The sequence below is a fragment of the Lithobates pipiens genome, unplaced genomic scaffold, assembly GCF_037356315.1.
Source record: "Lithobates pipiens isolate NorthernLeopardFrog02 unplaced genomic scaffold, aLitPip1_a1.2 Scaffold_19, whole genome shotgun sequence".
Taxonomy (NCBI): Eukaryota; Metazoa; Chordata; class Amphibia; order Anura; family Ranidae; genus Lithobates; species Lithobates pipiens.
In genome coordinates this window covers 240,261,286-240,280,748 of record NW_027507764.1, presented here as the reverse complement: position 1 = coordinate 240,280,748, position 19,463 = coordinate 240,261,286, and the positions used below count along the sequence as shown (strand labels likewise).

General features: G+C 45.5%; 1 protein-coding gene across 3 annotated transcripts in view; it reads left to right on the top strand.

Moving 5' to 3' along the window:
- Positions 1–19,463, top strand: part of TNS3 (tensin 3) — a 457,447-nt gene that overhangs the window by 374,613 nt on the left and 63,371 nt on the right. For all 3 annotated transcript variants that reach the window (XM_077491841.1, XM_077491842.1, XM_077491843.1), the window contains 2 exons: positions 8,295–8,436; positions 9,140–9,741. In XM_077491841.1, coding sequence (XP_077347967.1) covers positions 8,295–8,436; positions 9,140–9,741 — 744 coding nt within the window. The remainder of the gene's footprint in view (positions 1–8,294; positions 8,437–9,139; positions 9,742–19,463) is intronic.

Genomic DNA, 19,463 nt, shown 5'->3' with positions numbered 1-19,463 from the left:
ATGTTTATGGATTTTTTGATTCCGGAAGGGGCTGGTTTTTTCCTTTAGCACCACTCTCAGTTCTACATTAAGCAGTATAAAAAATCTATTTTGAATGCGGCGAAATCCTGCATCCCCCTTTATTGGAAACAGAGCTCTCCTCCCTCTATTGCACACTGGATCAGGAAAATAGAGGATATAAAGAAAATGGAAGACTTGATTCTGACGGCTCAGAATAAACAAGAAGCTTTTAAACAGACCTGGGACCCCTGGAATGTCTTTGTACTCTCGCTGGAAGGACGTAGCCTGCAAGTGTCTTAAAGCTTGGTAGCTCTCTTTGTTTGGCCCATGGGTTATGTTTTGCCATCGCGTCCTGCCCTGCTCTATTCTGTCCTGTTAATATTATTTTTTTTATTTTTTTTTCTTCTCTCCTTCCCTTTTCTTCCCTCTTCTTTCCTTTTTTTTTTTTTTTCCTCAACCTTTTCTTATTTCTTTGAAAAGAGTGAAAAATGGGAAAGACGGCTCCCCCCCTCTGGTGATGGGTAGTGCCGGAGGGGTTTGGTGTTAGGGAGACCCCGGATCTTGGTATTATTTTTTCGATACTTTTTAACCACTTGCTTACTGGGCACTTAAACCCCCCTCAGTCCCAGACCAATTTTCAGCTTTCAGCGCTGATGCACTTTGAATGACAATTGCGCGGGCATACAACACTGTACCCAAATGAAATTTTTATCATTTTTTTCCCACAAATAGAGCTTTTTTTTGGTGGTATTTAGTTACAGCTCGGAGTTTTATTTTTTGCTAAACAAACAAAAAAAGATGCAAAAAAAAAAAAAATCATGTTTTAATAGTTTGTTATAAAATTTTGCAAACGGGTAATTTTTCTCCTTCATTGAAGTGGGCTGATTAGGCGGCACTGATGGGCTGCACTGGTGGGCACTGATGGGCTGCACTGGTGGGCACTGATGGGCTGCACTGGTGGGCACTGATGGGCATAGTTAAGGCGGCACTAATAGGCACAGATAAGGCAGCACCTATGGGCACAGATAAGGCGGCACTGATGGGCAAAGATGGCACGGATGGGTGGCACGGATGGGCACTGATAGGTACCACTGATAGATGGGACTGATGGGCACTGATAGGTGGCTCTGATAGGTGGCACTGCTGGGCACTGCTGGGCACTGGTAGATGACACTGATGGGCACGGATATGTGGCACTGGGTTGCAGCACCTTTTGAGGCAGATTGTGGGCACTGCTGGGTGGCACTGCTGGGTGGCACTGTGGGCACTGCTGGGTGGCACTGTGGGCACTGCTGGGTGGCACTGTGGGCACTGCTGGGTGGCACTATAGGCACTGCTGGGTGGCACTGATGGGGGGCACTTTTAATAAGTGTGGCACTGCAGGGGGCAGGTGGGCACTGGCAGGGGGCTGGTGGGTGCTAGCAGGGCTGGCCGTGATCGGGACTGATGTCCCGATCACGGCCGCCGGTGATCGGCTTTTTTCTTTTCTCCTTGCGCTGTCAGCGCGACGAGGAATAAAAGCCGATTACCGGCTCCGTTATATCACATGATCAGCTGTCATTGGCTGACAGCTGATCACGTGATAAGGGGTCGGGATCGACCCCTTGCACGGATCGGTGATCAGGCGAGTCTCATGGACTCGCCGATCACAGAGCGCGCCGCGCGCGCCCCTCAGGGGGCGCGCAGGCCGCTCGTACACGGGACTACGTCTATTGACGTCGTCCCAGAAAAGGAGATCCGCGCTGTAGCCGTCATTTGGCTATAGCGCGGATCTCAAGTGGTTAAAGGTCGAGATTGGTGGAAGGCTTGATTATTATTGCTTGTATATTCTTAATAGGTTTTAAAGTGGTTGTATACCCACATTTTTAACTTTTACCTACAGGAAAGCCTATAATAAGGCTTACCTGTAGGTAAAAAAAATATCTCCTAAACCTGTACGGTTTAGGAGATATTCCCCTCGGTATGCGCCGCTGACTGCAGCGGCGCATGCGCACAAGGGGTTTCTCGCCGTCAAAATCCGGCAGCAGCCGAGCGGCCGGACTGAAATCTCCCGCGCCCATGCGCGGGAGTGACGATATCGCGGCTTCGGCCACTCACAGCGCCGGAGCCGCGATACCCGGAAGAAACGCCGAGGGAGCATGTCAGCTCCCTCGGCGTGGATCGGGCCAGATGTCGGGGCCTCGTTCTAAGGTAAGTATTTCATAATGAGCTAGTATGCGGTGCATACTAGCTCATTATGCCTTTTGCTTTGCAGGTTTAAAAAAAAAAAAAAAAAAAATGTGCGGGTTTACTACCACTTTAATTGTCTGCCTTATGTTTTGTACTTATTTGTATTGTATTGCACCTTGGGGACTGTCTTCCCTCGTTTGGAGTTGAATAAAAATTATATTTGAAAAAAAAGAAAAGGGTTTTGAACAAACCAACATATTTCTTGGATTTTTTATTTATTTTTTTTGGGGACAGTAGAAATATGTTTTTTTGTGGTAAACAGGCATGTTTTTGCAAAACACAGAACAATACACAACTCAGGAACTTACAAAGTTCAACTTTGATGAATTGAAGGCAATATCAGACATTAGGATGTCCAAAACTATGTTGATATTGCCTTTATCAGATGGGGTGATGTCACCCCCATGAAAGCCAAATTTTGAAAATGCACACAAATTGAGAGTCAAAATGGGGATTTCCCTCCTGATCCAATGCCTAAGGTCAACATGTGCTAGCTCCCATCAATGAACGTGTTTTGGGGGTACAACCCCTTCCTCTCAGCTACTTCAGTTGCAAGGAAGGGGTTGCACGCACAAAACGTGTACATTGATATCCCGTGATGGCAGATAGCACATGTTGACACACTGTGTGCATCTTCAAAATTTGGCTTTCAACATTTTTTAGAAAAGTTCTACTAAAAATCAAATAATTATAAAATTTTGGTGTGTTTTATATTCTGCCTAATACATCAATGATGTTTTGAGTCTTTTTTTCAACATCATTGATGTCTTCCTTGAACTTCTGTAAATCTCAATTGCATACCACGATGAGGATTTATGCACTTGTGAAATGAGATTGTTCTTCCACAACATCCACATCACCCAAAATAAAAAAACACCACGTATTATAAATATGCAGGCATACATCTGTTTCCTGATGCTGTGGTCTCAGACACTTGCCTGTTGTGGTCACCTTTTCCCCCACTTCATAAACCTCTACTTCCTCCAGATCCTCAGGTTGTGTTTTTTTTTTCCCCCTTCCCTGGTGTCCTCTGACATCCCGATTCTTTTCTTTTCTCCCCTATGTGAATAAAATAAAGGTATACTTAGCACACAGGTATTTGAGGCCAGAAATAGGAATGTGAAACATTGCTTGGAAGTGCCGTACAATTTTCAGTTTTGGCAGAGTTCCAAGCTGAAGACGTGATTTTTTCCCTTTATTAAATCTGAATTACTTACTTTTTTGGGTAAAGTATCACATATGTAGAGACCACTAGTATCCACTGTAACACCTGTGTGGGATATCCTAAAAAGTTTGTTCGTGTGTCCCACACTAGTGCTCCGGCATCAAGATGTGTAAACAGCTGCTGAGTGTCCTCTCCTTGCACTGAATCAAGTTTGCATTTCATTCTAGTTGCAAACCCATTTAGACAACAATGTACTAAACTTCTTTTAATACAAATAGGCCTGAGCAAATTTAGTTAAACTTCACCTGGGAAAAAAATTATATTAGTGGGCGAATGAACGATGTTTACTTCGAACGATTATTGTGCCCCACGAACCTAAAACTTGCCATTTTAAACTGTACAACAGTAAAGAAAAGCACATGGAGCAGCACAAACGTAATAAGAATAGGAACACAAAACAAAATACTCTTTTGCAGCACTCTCTTGATTCTTCTGTACTGATCCTGCTCTCTCAATTTGAGGTCTGATCATCTATTCCTCAGTTGATCCTTGGATTGCCGTGCCCCAAAATTCTTCTGCAGACTTTTCACAACTTTAGTCATGATCTTTGCCTTTCTGTCATTTGGGTTTGGGCACGGTCCATGCTTCCCATCATAGTCAGCCCTCTTCAAGATCTCCACCATCTCTACAAAGGACATACTAGAGGACTTAAATCTCCAGGATCGGGGCGTTAGTGGCTCTGGGCTTTCGTCATTGCAGCTGTCTTCATGCACCTGTTGTTTCTCCTCCATGTGCTCTTCCACTGCGCTGAAAGACAAGGAGTGGGGAATATACTAGATAGGTCAGGGGCGGGTGAAGTTTCATGCATGCGTAGTGGATATAAGCGTCTTACATACGATCTGTGAGCGGAGGAAGGAGTAGCGTAAGCGCCGATCGCTTTAACGAATCGTTCGAACAAAGGTACAATTTTAACTTAAGGCACCAGTGGCCTATACTGCTTAGAGATTGAGGCCTATATTGGGACAAGATTATGCGAGTGCCCCTTTTATACAAATCAACTAAAGAGGAAGGCAGCACTGGATAAATTGCTGGAATTTGTGAAGCCACAGATCCCCACGGCAGACATCAACAATTTGAAGTGCAAAATTGGTGACCTGAGAAGCACATATAATAGTGAGCGCAAGAAGGTCCAGGATTCCCAGAGATCAGGAGCAGCAGCAGATGACTTTTATGTACCCAGGCTGTGGTACTATGACAGACTGCGATTTCTGTCAGACCAGACTGAAATCAGGCCATCACTCTCAACCCTTCCTTCCACCACAGCTGAGGCTTCTGACGTCCAACCTGGGCCTTCCACCCAGGAAGATGATGTGGAGGAGCCCAGCTTGAGTCGGGTATAGCATTGTTCAACATATTTCTCAAAATTGTGTGTGATTGATGATCGATAAACTAAAACTATGTCCCTTTTTCATATACAGGAAATCCTCAGCCAGGAGGAGGTAGCAGGGGAAAGTGGCAGCCAGGAGGTAGTGAGGGTAAGTTGGAGCCAGGTGGTGGCTGGGCCCAGTAGCCTGACCGAATACTAGGTCCCTCCCCTCCACCTTCAACAAAAAAGGCCCAGGAAGGGGAGGAGCGTGGAGGAGTCAGCACTTGGGTTAATTCGGCAGCCTTCTGCGGCCCTCACAACCCCCACCAGTCTTATGGAGGCATGTGGCTGCCAACAAAATGCAGAAAAGGGAGCTAGGCCAATGCCTCTTTTGTGAGCAACTGATATATATGGCCCTAAATAAGGGTCTGAGGGGCGAAATCACAAGCAAAACCCACTTGTGTGAGTTGGATCATCCTCCTCCTCCACCTCCTGCCACAACTCCAACACCAGAGCCACAGCCTTGGAAGCAAGCTTGTAAGGAAGACAAGAGCAATGGCCTGGGTTCGGTCTGGTCTGGTAAAAGATGCAGGCTGTTGCAAGACCAAAAAAAAGGAGATTACTATAAACAAAAATTAAAAACATTATTCTGGAGATCTGGCGAAAAAAATAAAATAATATCCAGAATTCTGTGTGAATATCAGCAGCAAAACAACTTCATTATTCTAGCATTCTAAAGAAGAGAATGCGCTGCATTGAAAGATTTCAAAATTTGCAGCGTGACAAATGTGCTATCTTCATTACGAACGCTAGTTTTACCAGCCTGGGCGCTTCCATCTCGTACTTGATTTAGAGCATGCGTGGAATTTTTTGTGTCTGAATTTTGTACACACACTCGGAATTTCCGACAACTAATTTTGTTGTTGGAAAATCCAGCTCTCAAATTTTTGTTGTCGGAAATACCGACAAAAAATGTACGATGGACCCTACACACGGTCAGAATTTCCGACAACAAGCTCTCATCAAACATTTGTTGTTGGAAAATCCAATCAGCCCTCTTTTGCTCATTTTAAAACACAGATGTGTACCTTTATCTTCTAATTGATGTGTCCATCTAATTGGATTATGGATGACCATTGAGGGCTTTCTAACACCTTTTTATATATACATCTTTTATGAGAGCTTTTTTTGCTTTGATCTCATCTCGGCACCAGGACAGATAGCAAGTTTTGGACAGCGATAATCATTTCTTACTTTAATAAAAATGTGTTTTTGTCTCCATTGGAGGGATTTCTCATCACTTATTTGCCAAAATAAGGACCTAGGTGGCAATTAAAACCTGAAATCGGCTCAAACCCTTCTCCGCTGTGTCTAAAAAAATAAAAAAAAATAGTTGTGGCTGAATTAAGGTCTGAAGTGGCAGTTTAAAAAAAAACAGTAAAACATTCTCACACGGCTTATGCCAAAAGGTGACTGCAGCTGAGACAAGAATTTGCTTGCTTGTCACTTTAAGAAAAAAACTCTGGCATGCAAAGCTGTTGTGCGCCCCTTCCTATAATTAGCTTACTAAGAAAGAGTCCTGGCTGACAAATGTCCCATGTGCCCCCACCTTCAGGGAGAATGCTTTACTCTTGCTCCGACTAGCGGATTAGACTAACATCCCTATCCTGAATGCATGTGTCAGTACATTCAGAAGGGGGGGGGGGGGGGGGTGCAAAGAAAAGGGAGCAAACCAACAGCAGCAGGAGCCTCCTCTGTCTGAACACATCCGCTTGTTGAGTTCACTGGCTGCAGGAAGTTTTATAGTTGGGAAAAGTAACAGATCTGCACAGTATTTTGGAAACTTTTTTTCCTACCAGCTGAAGCTCTTACAATTTGTAAGAATGTTTGATATGTCTGCTTCTTTTGGTAGGTGTCTGTTCTTTTACGCTTCGCTGTGGAATTTGATTCGTTTACAATCTCTGGGCATTGTAAATGTTTGCCTGTCTTCTATTCTACGTTCCAGAAATCTTAGTATGTTAGAATTGTGTTTGATATATGTACATGGAGAAAAGTTTGTGCATGGAGATTTTTTATATTTTTAGTGAGTGTTTGGTTTACTATTATGGTTATTTTTATCACACTTACCATAGTTTGTTAGCTCAGTATAAGCATACATCTGAAATGTTTAACGTGTGAAGTACTACAGACCATTGTGCACCTGGCAGTGTTTATCTCACTACAGCACGCTTTAATTGTTTATTACACCGTTATATGTTCATATATCATGTGAAATAATGTTAATCCTGTTATAAATTATAGCAATAGTATTTACTGAGATGTTTAGTAAGAGAAGTCAAATTTTTCATTAATGGGTTATTTCATAAAATAGGACATAACTTACTGTGATGACACACATAGCTGTGGAACGTAAAAAATAAAGATTGACTGTGAGGGACAGACACATGTACCCAAATTTAATTTCCTGGAGATTGTGGCGTGTGAGAAGCTGGAACTAGTAAAGTGCAAAGTTTTTTGCACTAGGTGGGAAGGACTTAATTTGACATTTAGATAAAAGTAATTTCTCCATCATTGATTGAAAAATTAATGGGCACCGTGCTGTAATAGACCTGTGGGCATATGCTGCCACTTGCAGAAGGAATAGACGCTAGGGTGTTATAAAAAAAATAAAAATCAAAGGGGACAGCTCCACCTTCTGGTTTTATCCCATTACTGCAACAGAGCCAAACTTTTTTTCTATTGTACTTAGGAGGAAGGCGGTCTCTTCCCCAGCTTTGTTCTGCAAATAAAATCTTATGATAGTTATAGCCAGAGAATATTCATCCTGTTAGTCTCTCTAGTCAGCCAATGAGTGCAGGGCCTCTATGATCTTTACAGAAAATGTTTCTCTGTAATGGCCCTGCGCTCTGGACAGTGGCCTACTAAATAATGCTTGCACTTGAGGAATCTGCATATGACAGGCCAGTTCTGTGTAAAATCTGTGTAACTACAGCAAACCCCTCAAGTTTCAGAGCATCAGTAACATGACTTCTGGATAGCTCTGTGGATTCTAATATGGTGAGTAGATAGGCAAATCACACTGCAGCATTGTTGGTCCCTGGCTACATTACATTCTTTTGCTGCTCCTGCTGCAGTTTGTGCAGTCCTAATAGTTTTGTTAGCTGCAAATCACTTCTCCTCTATTGGGGACAGCGACCTTTGGGAACAACCTACAGTGACTTGGGTCGCACCTAAAAAAAAAAGTACTGCTACAGCTCAAGATTAGCATGTTGTGGCCCACAGGCTTGACATTTATAACCTATTTGTGAGCAATTCATTTACACAAAATAATTTTTCTGCATGTCTTAGTTGTAGTCTTAACTTTGACTATTCTCTGGCTGACTCTGTCTGCAGTGCTTTGAAGTCTCACACCACTAATCACACTGCTCACCACTATCTTGGTTGAAACTTGTTTGTTACATTTCTCTCAGTAAAAAAAAAAAAGTAGTTAAAGCCTACACATAATAATTTCTGCAATATTTGTTCCTGCTTTAGATAAACAGAATTGCAGTGAAGGCCTTCAAAGAAGAGAACTACCCTCTGACAGCACTGATGGGACCAGCTCTGTATTTTTCATGACCGAACTGCAAAGATCTTCGTCACACAGGAATGCTAATTTTGCAATGAGAGAAGAAAGGTGAGTTTTATAAATAACAATTAGAGCTGTAAAATGGACCTCAGGCAAAGTGCACACCTTCTGTCTCAACACTATATTCAAAAATATTTCACATACGTTTTTTTTTTTTTTTCACATTTTTCTATAGTAACATATTGCTTTTAAAGTCAACTTTGACTGCAATGTGAGTACCCAACACATTTTACAATTCTGGCGTGAAGGTTGCATCCACCAATGGGGTTGATGTACTAAAACTGGAGAGTGCAAAATCTGGTGCAGCTCTGCATAGAAGCCTAACTGCTTCCAGGTTTTTTGCCAAAGCTTATTAGAACAAGCTGAAGTTAGAAGCTGATTGGCTACCATGCACAGCTGCACTCGATTTTGCACTTTCCAGTTTTAGTAAATCAACCCCAATGCCTACTACTGCTGCAATTGTGAGGGAATTTAAGTTGACCTATTTTACATCATAGAGAGCACAGAAACCATGTAAAGTTCTTTTAGTGGCCTGGATGCAGGGATGGAAACTGTGGGTTGGGTGGGGGTGGGGTAATTGTATCATGGGCTTATTTGAGAAATATAAGAATGCATGGGAAGGCAACAAAAAAAATGGCATCTGTCTAAAATTTTGGCTCCACATATCCTTATCCTTAGGCAGCCTTTGGCCTTAGTTGGTGTAGAATCTATTAAGAATTGATGCCAATATGAATATTTTTTACCTTTACAGTGCTTCAGATGCTGAACAAGTATGGATGGACAGTCCACTAAAGCCTACGTTACCTTATCAATATTCATTAAAGGAGAGGAGTAGGATTCCAGTGAATAACCAAGAAATTACTGTGTCTTCGAGCTCAGAAAAAATGATACTGAATAGTGACCTTGCTCCAGGGCTGCAGACATTTGAAACAAGCAATCCAGCTTATGTAGCTGCAGATGTCCAAGAGCGACCAGGAAGCAAAATTGTTCAGGAAAACTGTAATTATGATGGCTTTGTTCATGCCAACTATAATCCTGCTCTTAGTGAGAAGCAGGTATCATTTTTCTCTAGTACAAATGCTTCTCCGAAAATATTAAGGGCACATCTTTCAATGGACAATGACAATTCCTATACCCAAGGAAGTCCAATATTACAGCATGTAGGAAAAACCGAGCAGTCACAGCCACCACTTCCGGAGAAAAAAAGACTTTCTGAAAGTGAACGTTCATTTGGCTCCATTTCTCCTTCTTCAAGTGGCTTCTCAAGTCCCCACAGTGGCAGTACAATCAGTATTCCATTTCCTAATTTTCTTCCTGATTTTTCAAAGGCCTTAACTGATTCGTCACTCTCAGGTAAGATAATGTTTTAACTGTACTTTGGGTACACCAGACGATAGGCCAGCCGTTAAAAAATCCACTTGTCTGCTCGCATTGTGTGAGTGGATTTTGAGGGCTGGCGAGTTAGGGCTGCCTGGGAACTGGGGGCGAGCCCGGCAGCCTGTGTGGAATGGGAGTCTTTCTCCCAGCGAACACGGAGGAGAAGAGAGAGAGAGATGCCCAGGTGTTCAGAGTGCAGCACGGGAAACACAGCGATAACATCTTTCATTTCAATAGCCGTGTTGTGTGCTGCTCGCTGTCAGATACAGCCCCTCCTCCTGGCCCCGGACTTTGATAGACAGATCACCCGTCCAATCCCAGTGACGGATGATCTGTCAATCAAAGTTCCCCAGCCAGGGGGTGGGGCTGTATATGACGTTGTGCGGCCGGAACATGGCAACTGAAATTAAAGCTGTTATCTATGTGTTCCCCACGCTGTGCTCTGAATACCTGGGTGGCTCTCTCTCTTCCTCTACACAGTTAGGCTGCATGGTGGGCAAAAGGCTGCATGGTGGGCACAAGGCTGAAATGGTGGGCAGTGGGCACAAGGCTGCAACGGTGGGCAGTGGGTACAAGGCTGCAATGGTGGGCGCGAGGCTGCAATGGTGGGCGCGAGGCTGCAATGGTGGGCGCGGGGCTGCAATGGTGGGCGCGGGGCTGCAACGGTGGGCACTGGGCACAAGGCTGCAACGGTGGGCACTGGGCACAAGGCTGCAACGGTGGGCACTGGGCACAAGGCTGCAACAGTGGGCACTGGGCACAAGGCTGCATGGTGGACACAAGGGTGCATGATAGACACACGCAGCCTGCCTTGGTGGGCACGGATACAGTTGTTGTTAATATTTTTATAACTTAATTCTGTATAATACATTTAAGTGTCATTTGATTAGATAATTTATGAGGGAGTGTTTAGGGGCAGGATTAAGGGCGGGGCAGGCTGGGTGGGGCAACTGGTGGCGAGTAGCCCTTGAGGCCTGCCTAGTAGCTAAGGACTTCAAATTTTGAGCCCTGCGATAGGGCATATTTATAAAGCAGTAAAAATGGCATGCCCCAAACATTTCCTGCAGGTGAATCATAGTTACATAGGTACATTGTTAATCTGGTTGAAAAAAGACACATGAAAACCTCCATATACACTATCCTATACCCACAGCTGATCCAGAGGTAGGCAAAAAACAAAACAATAAAGCATGATCCAGTTTGCTCCAGGTGGGGTGGGGGGCAAATCCTTCCTGTTCCCCCAAGAGGCAAATCGGATACTTCCTGGATCAACTTTACCTAAAAATATTAATATCCAGTTATATCTTGTGCGTTTAAACGCTTCAGCCCCAGAAGATTTTACCCCCCCCTCCTGACCAGAGCACCTTGTGCGATTCGGCGCTGCGTCCCTTTAACTGACAATTGCGTGGTCGTGCGACGTTGCACCCAAACAAAATTGTTTTCTTATGGTGGTATTTGATCACCTCTGCATTTTTTTGTTTTTTGCGTTATAAACAAAAAAAGAATAAAAGATAATTTTGAAAAAAAAATATATATTTCTTACTTGTTGCAATAATAAATATCCCCCAAAAATATATAAATATATAAATAAAAAATATTCTCTTTCCTTCATTGACCCAATTCTTGACCTTAGGGTTTTTTCATGCCACCTACAGGAGAGGACTAGGCAGAACATGTAACACAGGTAAAAACAGCAAGCCTGCATAGCACCGCCTAGGGGGCGGTCCCTCTGGCTATAACCCCTCACCCTGCTTCCTGCAGCTCAGTTTTTTTTTCTGCCTAGTGTAGGAGAAGGACCTGGCTCCCTGAGGGGACCATTGGTCCTGGGAATTTTTAATTTTTTTTCTACAATTTTGATCCTGTGATCTACAATCAACAGCCGGGCTGGGTGACAGGCTGGATAATATAGATCCTTGTCTCCCCAGCCTGGCCATCGAACGTGAGCAGTCCCTAGCTACGCGCTGAGTCGGCCACAACATGCCCCTTCTGCTCCAGAGGCAGCCTATGAGCTATATGCTCCGGGGCACACATATGACCGGGCTACTGCTGTCCATGTTACAGTGTGACGTGGCTAGTCACCCCATACTGCTCGAGTGATGGGTCTGTGGTGGAATACGTCCAGCAATCCTGACAGGAGGGATAAGTACGGCTCTCTTGCTTCGGCAGGATAGAGCAGCTGGGCATTCCCTGGGTGGTCAACTAGGTGGTCTCTCACTCTCCCTTTGCTCTCTCCCTATCCCTCATTCCCTCCTCCCCCTGCTGGTGCCGCTATGTGACTGGGCATGACGTGCGGTGTATGTACTGGGGGGGGGGCTCTTGGCTTTGCCGGGGGGCTGCGCTGGCTGTTAGGGTCGGTTTTTTCCTTTCTGCCCTTTTTTCTTCACTGTGCAGTGATTTAGCTGCTTTATATGAGGTGAGGCCGTCGCGCAGGCCGCGGCCATTTTGCTGAGACTGTGGCCATTTTCTGGTAATCTTATGCAGTGTGTGTGTGCTGTCAGTTTTTTCTAGAAAGTTCAGTGGCAATTTTCTTGGTGATTTTTTACTAGGATGGCTGGCGGCCATTTTCTTGTAGCCTCAGCGCATTTTTACCTCTAGTGCTGGGTCTGTGTACATCAGAACAGTGCGTTTTCACTCTGGGCACTTAGTGACTGACACAGGGTGGAGCTGTCAGCAGCAGCACAGCACTCAGGGTGGTGAGTCCTGTGGAGGGGCCCCTCAGTCTGCGAGCAGCTAGGAGGGTGGGTTTTTGTGTACCTTGCCTTAAGTCCCTACGTTGTGGCAGGTGAGTGACAGACATTCCTGCTATTGCAACCGTCTCACCTGCTAAAAATGAGGTGCCTATGGACGCTTTGTCGGCGGTCCTGGAGACCTTTGTTGCCAGGGTGGAAGCATGCGGGCGCAAAGGGGATAAAAAATAAATGAAGTAACCACGATTCCGGTAGAAGGGACTCCTGCCTTCAAGGACCCTGCCGACAGGAGGGCTGAGGCAGTGGCCTGGTCTATGTTTACGGTGGTGGGGTCAGCGTTACGACCTGTGCTGGCCACGGCCTTGGTGTCACAGATGCTTACTGAATGGGCAAAGTTGTTGCTCCGTGAATTAAAGAAGCATCAGTCCCCCCCCCGGTCTGCATAGAACTGGCAGATCAATTAGTGCATGGCCTTAAAGTGGAAGTAAACTCCCCTATCGTTTTCAGCCAAGGACGCTGCCATCTTTCCCTCTGTTTAATCTTCAACTGCTATGGTGCTGCACATGTGATTCGTTATGACACCAGCCATTGGATGGTTTGATAGTTTGGCTGAGAGCACAGCCAATGTGCAGTTAGCATTCCTGGCATGCCTTTTTTTTTAACTGTTTAAATCGATGGGTTTACTTCCACTTTCAGTATGTCTTTGATACGGCCCTGGATACGGTCCCCCTGCTCTCTAGAGCATCAGTATCAGCAGTGGTGCTACGGCACCTGATTTGGCTGAAATGCTGGTCTGGATTTGCCCTTCCAAGATGAGAGGCTATTTGGAGCTTTGCTTTATAGCATTATTAAAATGTTACCGGTGGGAAGAGCACGTTGCTCCCACAGTCTAGGAAGGGTAAGGAGCCACGCCATAGGCAAGGGCCCTCCTTTTCTGCTCAGAAACGTTTTTTCCACCTGCCCGGGTTGGCAGGTAATCGTTCCCAGACCGACAAGGCACCTGCTGAAGGACAGAAGCGTCCCTGGTTTTGCAAGCCAAACAAGTCTGCGAACAAAAACGTTACCGCATGAAGGTTTGCCCCTGCTCAACACTCGGGTGGGAGGTCGTCTTCGGGGGTTTGCAGCTCGGTGGACCTCCCTACTGTCCGACCAATGGGTTTGCAAGCTGGTTTCATCAGGATACAAGGATAGAGTTGTTGTTTTTTTTGTCCACCAAACAGATCTTTTCCCTCCAACCTACCTCTACTTCCTTCTCGTCGGGAAGCCCTGTTCAGGGCAGGACGGGACCTGCTGCTGCGCGGGGTGATAGTACCTGTACCGACACTGGAAAGATTTCAGGCATTCTATTCCACCTACCTCTACTTTCTTCTCGTCGGGAAGCCCTGTTCAGGGCAGGATGGGACCTGCTGCTGCGCGGGGTGATAGTACCTGTACCGACACTGAAAAGATTTCAGGCATTCTACTCCAATCTGTTTGTAGTCCCCAAAAAGAAAGGGGTATGTCCAATCCTGGACTTGAAGGCCCTCAACAGCTTTGTGAAAGTGAAAAGGTTCAGGATGGAATCCGTTCACTCCGTAGTCCCTGCAGTCCATCAGGAGAACTTCCTGGCATCCCTGGATTTCCAGGATGCGTACTTACATGTACCCATATGCCTCAGGCATCAGAGGTTTCTGTGATTTGCAGTCGGGGAAGAGCACTACCAGTTTGTGGCACTCCCTTTTGGCCTGGCGTCGGCACCCTGAGTCTTTACCAAAGTGTTAGCTCCAATTCTGGCGCTGTTAAAGCAATGTGGGATCGCAATCGTGGGATACCTAGACAAACTCCTTCTGAGAGCAACTTCCTCCTCAGAATTAAAGGAGGATGTAGCGATCACCATGCAGACTCTCCAGGAGTTTGGTTGGGTGCTGAACCTAAAGAAGTCAGTGTTAGTGCCGACTCAAAGCCTGGAGTATCTTCTCCTTTCAGACAAGCTGCAGACTCTTCAAGCTGCGGTGAAGTTGTTGGTGAAAATGGAACAAATCTCCATTATCCCTGGATTGTCAAATGCGGGTGAGCCAGTTAGTCAGGGATTCCCTTCTCTGGTGGCTGAAGTCTCGGTCCGGGAGATCGTTCTTTCCTCTCCATTGGACGGGGATCACAACGGACGCCAGTCTGACCGGTTGGGGGGGAGCTTTTGGCATAAGGTCAGCCCAGGGCCTCTGGTCGTGGGAAGAATCCCAACTGCTGATCAATGTGCTCAAGCTTTTGGCGATCAGACGGTGCTTCTCCACATGGTCCAGGAGGTTAAACGGGCATCCAGTCAGGATCCAGTCGGGCAACGCCACGACAGTGGCTTATGTCAACCATCAAGGAGGAACGAGGAGCTTGGCCGCAGTACAGGTCGTCACTCACATCCTCCAGTTGGCAAAGCGGCACGTGCCGGCCCTGACGGCCATATACATTCCGGGAATAAAAAACTGGCGGGCTGACTACCTAAGTTGTCAGATGCTGGACCCAGGGGAATGGTCGTTGCATCCGGATGTATTCCAGCTCCTTTGCCTAAGGTGAGGCACATCAGATATGGACCTCTTGGCCTCTCGGCTCAATCGGAAAGGTGCAGAGGCCAAGAGACCCCTGTGCGGACGCGTCAGACACTGTGGCTCCATGGGGGCATTATTGGCTGATTTATGCCTTCCCCCCCACTCAAACTTCTACCACGTCTGCTGAGCAGAGTGGAGGCCGAAGGGATTCCGGTGATTCTGATTGCCCCAGATTGGCCTCAACATCCTTGGTACACCGACCTAATACAACTGGTGGCGGATGTTCCTTTGGCGGCTGCCAATGCTAGAAGACCTTCTATCGCAAGGTCCGATTCGTCATCCTGCTTTACCGTCGCTGGTTTTAACGGCATGGCTGTTGAAAACCAGGTACTAAGGGACCGAGGTCTGTTGGACTCCACTATAAGTAATTTTCTCAAAAGATTTACCATCGTCCGCAGCCCTCTTTCCTTCCAAAGGTGGTTTGGAATTCCATCTAAATTAGGACATCATGTTACCATGTTACCATCCCTATGTCCTAAGCAGACACACCCGAAAGAGGTTGCCTTACATTCCCTGGATGTGTTCCAGCTCTACGGGTGTATCTGTCTGATACAGCTCCCTTCCGGAAGTTGGACTCTGTCTCGGTGGCTGGTCCGAAAAAAGGTCTGGCGGTCTCGTCGTCCACCTTTTCTCGATGGATCAGACAGATCACAGTTCAGGCCTATGCCTTAAAGGGGCGGGTGCCTCCTTTTCCTGTCACGGCTCATTCCACCAGGGCAGTTGGAACCTCCTAGGCTTTCCGACATCAAGCGTCTATCTCCCAGGTGTGTAAGGTGACGACTTGGTCGTCCGTTCACACTTTCACTGAATTCTACAAAGTGGACGTAAGCGCATCTTTGGGTGCTTGCTTTGACCACAAGGTTTTGCAGGCGGCTGTGTAAGGTTTACACTTTAAGTTACAAGTTGTTGTAAATGCATTTTTTGATGCATAAGTTGGCCGCTGGTTTTGATGGCGGTCGTTTACGATGGCAACTCCTCTGTTGAGCTGTGTCTGCCAATGAGCGAAAGAGAACATGGGATTTTTGTACTCGCCGCAAAATCCTTAAGTCTGAAGTTTCTTCGAGGGACACAGCACCTACCCCTTCTATTTGTGTTTGTACTGCTTTTTGACGAACTGAGCTGCAGGAAGCAGGGTGAGGGGTTATAGCCAGAGGGACCGCCCCCTGGGCGGTTCTGTGCAGTCTTGCTGTTTTTACATGTGTTACATGTTCTGCCTAGTCCTCTCCTGAAGGTGGCGTGAAAACCCTAAGGTACCCTTCAATTAGGGTACAGGAAAACCCTAATTAAAGGACCTGTGTCCATCTATGAACTTCAGAGAAAAGGATTTTGCGTTGAGTACAAAAATCCAATTTTTGCTCAGTTTAGGCCAATATGTATTCTACATATTTTTGGTAAAGAAAAATCGCAATAGGCGTATATTGATTGCTTTGCACAAAAGTTATAGCGTCTACAAAATAGAGGATAGTTTTATGGCATTTTTATTGTTAATTTTTTTTTTAATTGGTAATGCCGGCGATCTGTGATTTTTATTGTGACTGTGACATTATGGCGGACACATCGTTCACTTTTGACACTATTTGGGACCATTGTCATTTATACATCGATCAGTGCTTTAAAAATGCACTGATTACTGTGTAAATGACTCTGGCAGGGAAGAGGTTAAACACTAGGGGCCGATTAAGGGGTTAAGTGTGTCCTAGGGAGTGATTCTAACTGTGGAAGGGATGGGCTTCTACTCGCATGACAGCGATCACTGCTCCCGATGACAGGGAGCAGTGATCTCTGTCATGTCACAAGACAGAACGGGGAAATGCCTAGTTTACATCTCCCCATTCTGCAGGTTCGTTACACGATCGCCTGGAGACCGGTGGGCATCGAGTCCGCAGGTCCCGCCAATTAAAGGGGATGTACAGGTACGCCAATTTGCCCACCGCTGCCATTGTGCCAACGTATATCGGCGTGCACAGGAAATGAGCACATACCTTTCCAATGTGAAGAAAATTGTCAAAGATTTTTTCCCCCTGTTATTCTAGTGGCGATTCAAAATATTGGATTTACGTCACTTTCATTCCCATTTACGTTGGTGATCAGGACAGTTAGAGAGCATGAATCTCCCTAACAAAGGGACAGACTCAAATACAAACCCGCCAGTGGTCCTAACCCCTCACCACTCTATCCAAACAAAAAAAAAATATGTTTTTCCTTTGGTTATACTTTAATTTTGGAGTAATATCTGTACACTGTGTGTATTTTAGCAATCCTTCATATGAGATACAATATGAGTAGATCATAAGGGTAAAGAATTAAAATGCTATAATAGATACAGGGGTTCCCCGGGTTACAAACAAGATAGGGACTGTAGGTTTGTTCTTAAGTTGAATCTGTTTGTAAGTCGGAACAGGTACATTTTTTAAGTGTATCTCCAGCCAAAAAATCTATTTTTAAGCTTTTTGGATAACATAGGAAAGGGTTATCACCCCTGTAACATTTGTTTAGCTGTCTGTGCCCCTGTTCAGAAGATTTCACCTCACTTTCTGTCCCAATGATAATTGGATTTTGAAAATTTTAGGCTGTTAGGGGAAACAAGGATTGGTGATAAAGCATCAGTGACACCTTTTTCCCATATTAACTCTTACAGGAGAGAATTTCCCTTCCTAGAGGTAGATTTCCTCTTCCTGTTATCTCCCTCCGTTTGTAAGTAGGAGTCGTTTGTAAGTCGGATGTTTTGTAAGTAGGGGACCCCCTGTACTGCATTTCAAAATACTCCGCTTTTTTTTTCTTGGGCACCATCATGCTTTGAATTAAAAGATCTACTTTTTTAAAGCAAAAACATTCTGGACTTGGTGCCTCATTTCGCTATACAATACCCCTTTCACACTGGGGCATTTTTCAGGTGATTTTGTGCTAAAAATAGCACCCGTAAAGCACCTGAAAAACGCCTCCTCTGCAGTCCCAGTGTGAAAGCCAGAGTGCTTTCCCACTGGGGTGATGCGCTGGCAGGACGTTAAAAAATGTCCTGCAAGCAGCATCTTTGGAGCTGTGAAGAAGCGGTGTATACACCTCTCCTGCCATTGAAATGAATGGGCACCACTGCCGAAGCGCCTGCAAAGTGCTTCGGCAGCGGCGATTTGCAGGTGCTTTTAACCCTTTATTTGGCCGCTAGCGGAGGGGTTAACCTCCCTGGCGGTATTCCCGAGTCTGGCTCGGGGTGAGAGTTAATTACCATAACCGGTATATTCCAGAGCCAGACTCGGGATTGCATCGCTGGATCCATGCAGGGTGTTACTTACCTTGTCCCCTGAATCCAGCAATGTCTCCCCGCTGTGATCAGCGAGCCGCCGTGTCTCACTCGATCTGTCACAGTGCCGAGCTCCATTCCCTGCGAGCGTTGCGAGCGAGTTCGGCGCCAAATTCAAAAAGTAAAAAACACAGTATAGATACAGTATACTGTAATCTTACAGATTACAGTACTGTATCAAATAATTACACATCCCCTTTGTCCTTAGTGGTTTGTCCAGTGTCCTGCATACAGTTTTATATTATAAATTCTGTTCTTTATGCCAGGAAACTGGAGATTGTCCATAGCAACCAAAAAATGTCCGTTTACATCAAAAGTGGTTATAGACCAGCTAGAAAACAGCGCTAATAAATTAGAATCACTATTAATTGAGTGATAGTAATTTGTGGGGAAATTCGTCATCAAACACTAAGGCCCCTTTCACACATGCGGACAGTATGTCCGTATTTCATCCATCCGTTTGCGGATGAAATACGGACATACATGCATCCCTATGGGATAGTGGGTGCCTGCGGATGAACATCCGCAGACACCCGCTATTTTCCGCCTCCGCAATTGTCCGATTCTGCAGACGGAGGAAAATCCTATTTTTCTATCCGTCTGCAGAGCGGATCGGATGAACACGGACAGATGGTCCGTGCTCATCCGATCCCCATAGAAGAGAACGGAGAGCTGACAGGGTGGTCCCTGCACAGTGTGCGGGGACCGCCCTGTCCGCCACCGGCTCAGCGGGGACAACGGAGTGATCCCCGCTCAGCGAGCGGATCATCACTGGGCGGATCATTACTGATCCGTCCCGCGTGAAAGGGGCCTTAAAGTAATGACAGCGACAATTCTGCAACTCATTTCAGTGTTTTTGATTTGATTACATTATTGAATAATTTTTATTATTATTATATTATTATTTGTTATTTATAGTTATTTATTTTATATCTCTATATTATAATTTATGATTTCATATTTCAAATTTTATCATACCCGGGATGTCTATTATGCCGTGTACACACGAGAGAATTGTCCGGCGTACTTAGTCCGGCAAACAATCCGGTGGATAGTCCGGCCGACTTTCTACCGAACGGACTTGGCCACACACGGACACACAGAAAGTCCGGCGTTTGCTAGCGCTATGACGTA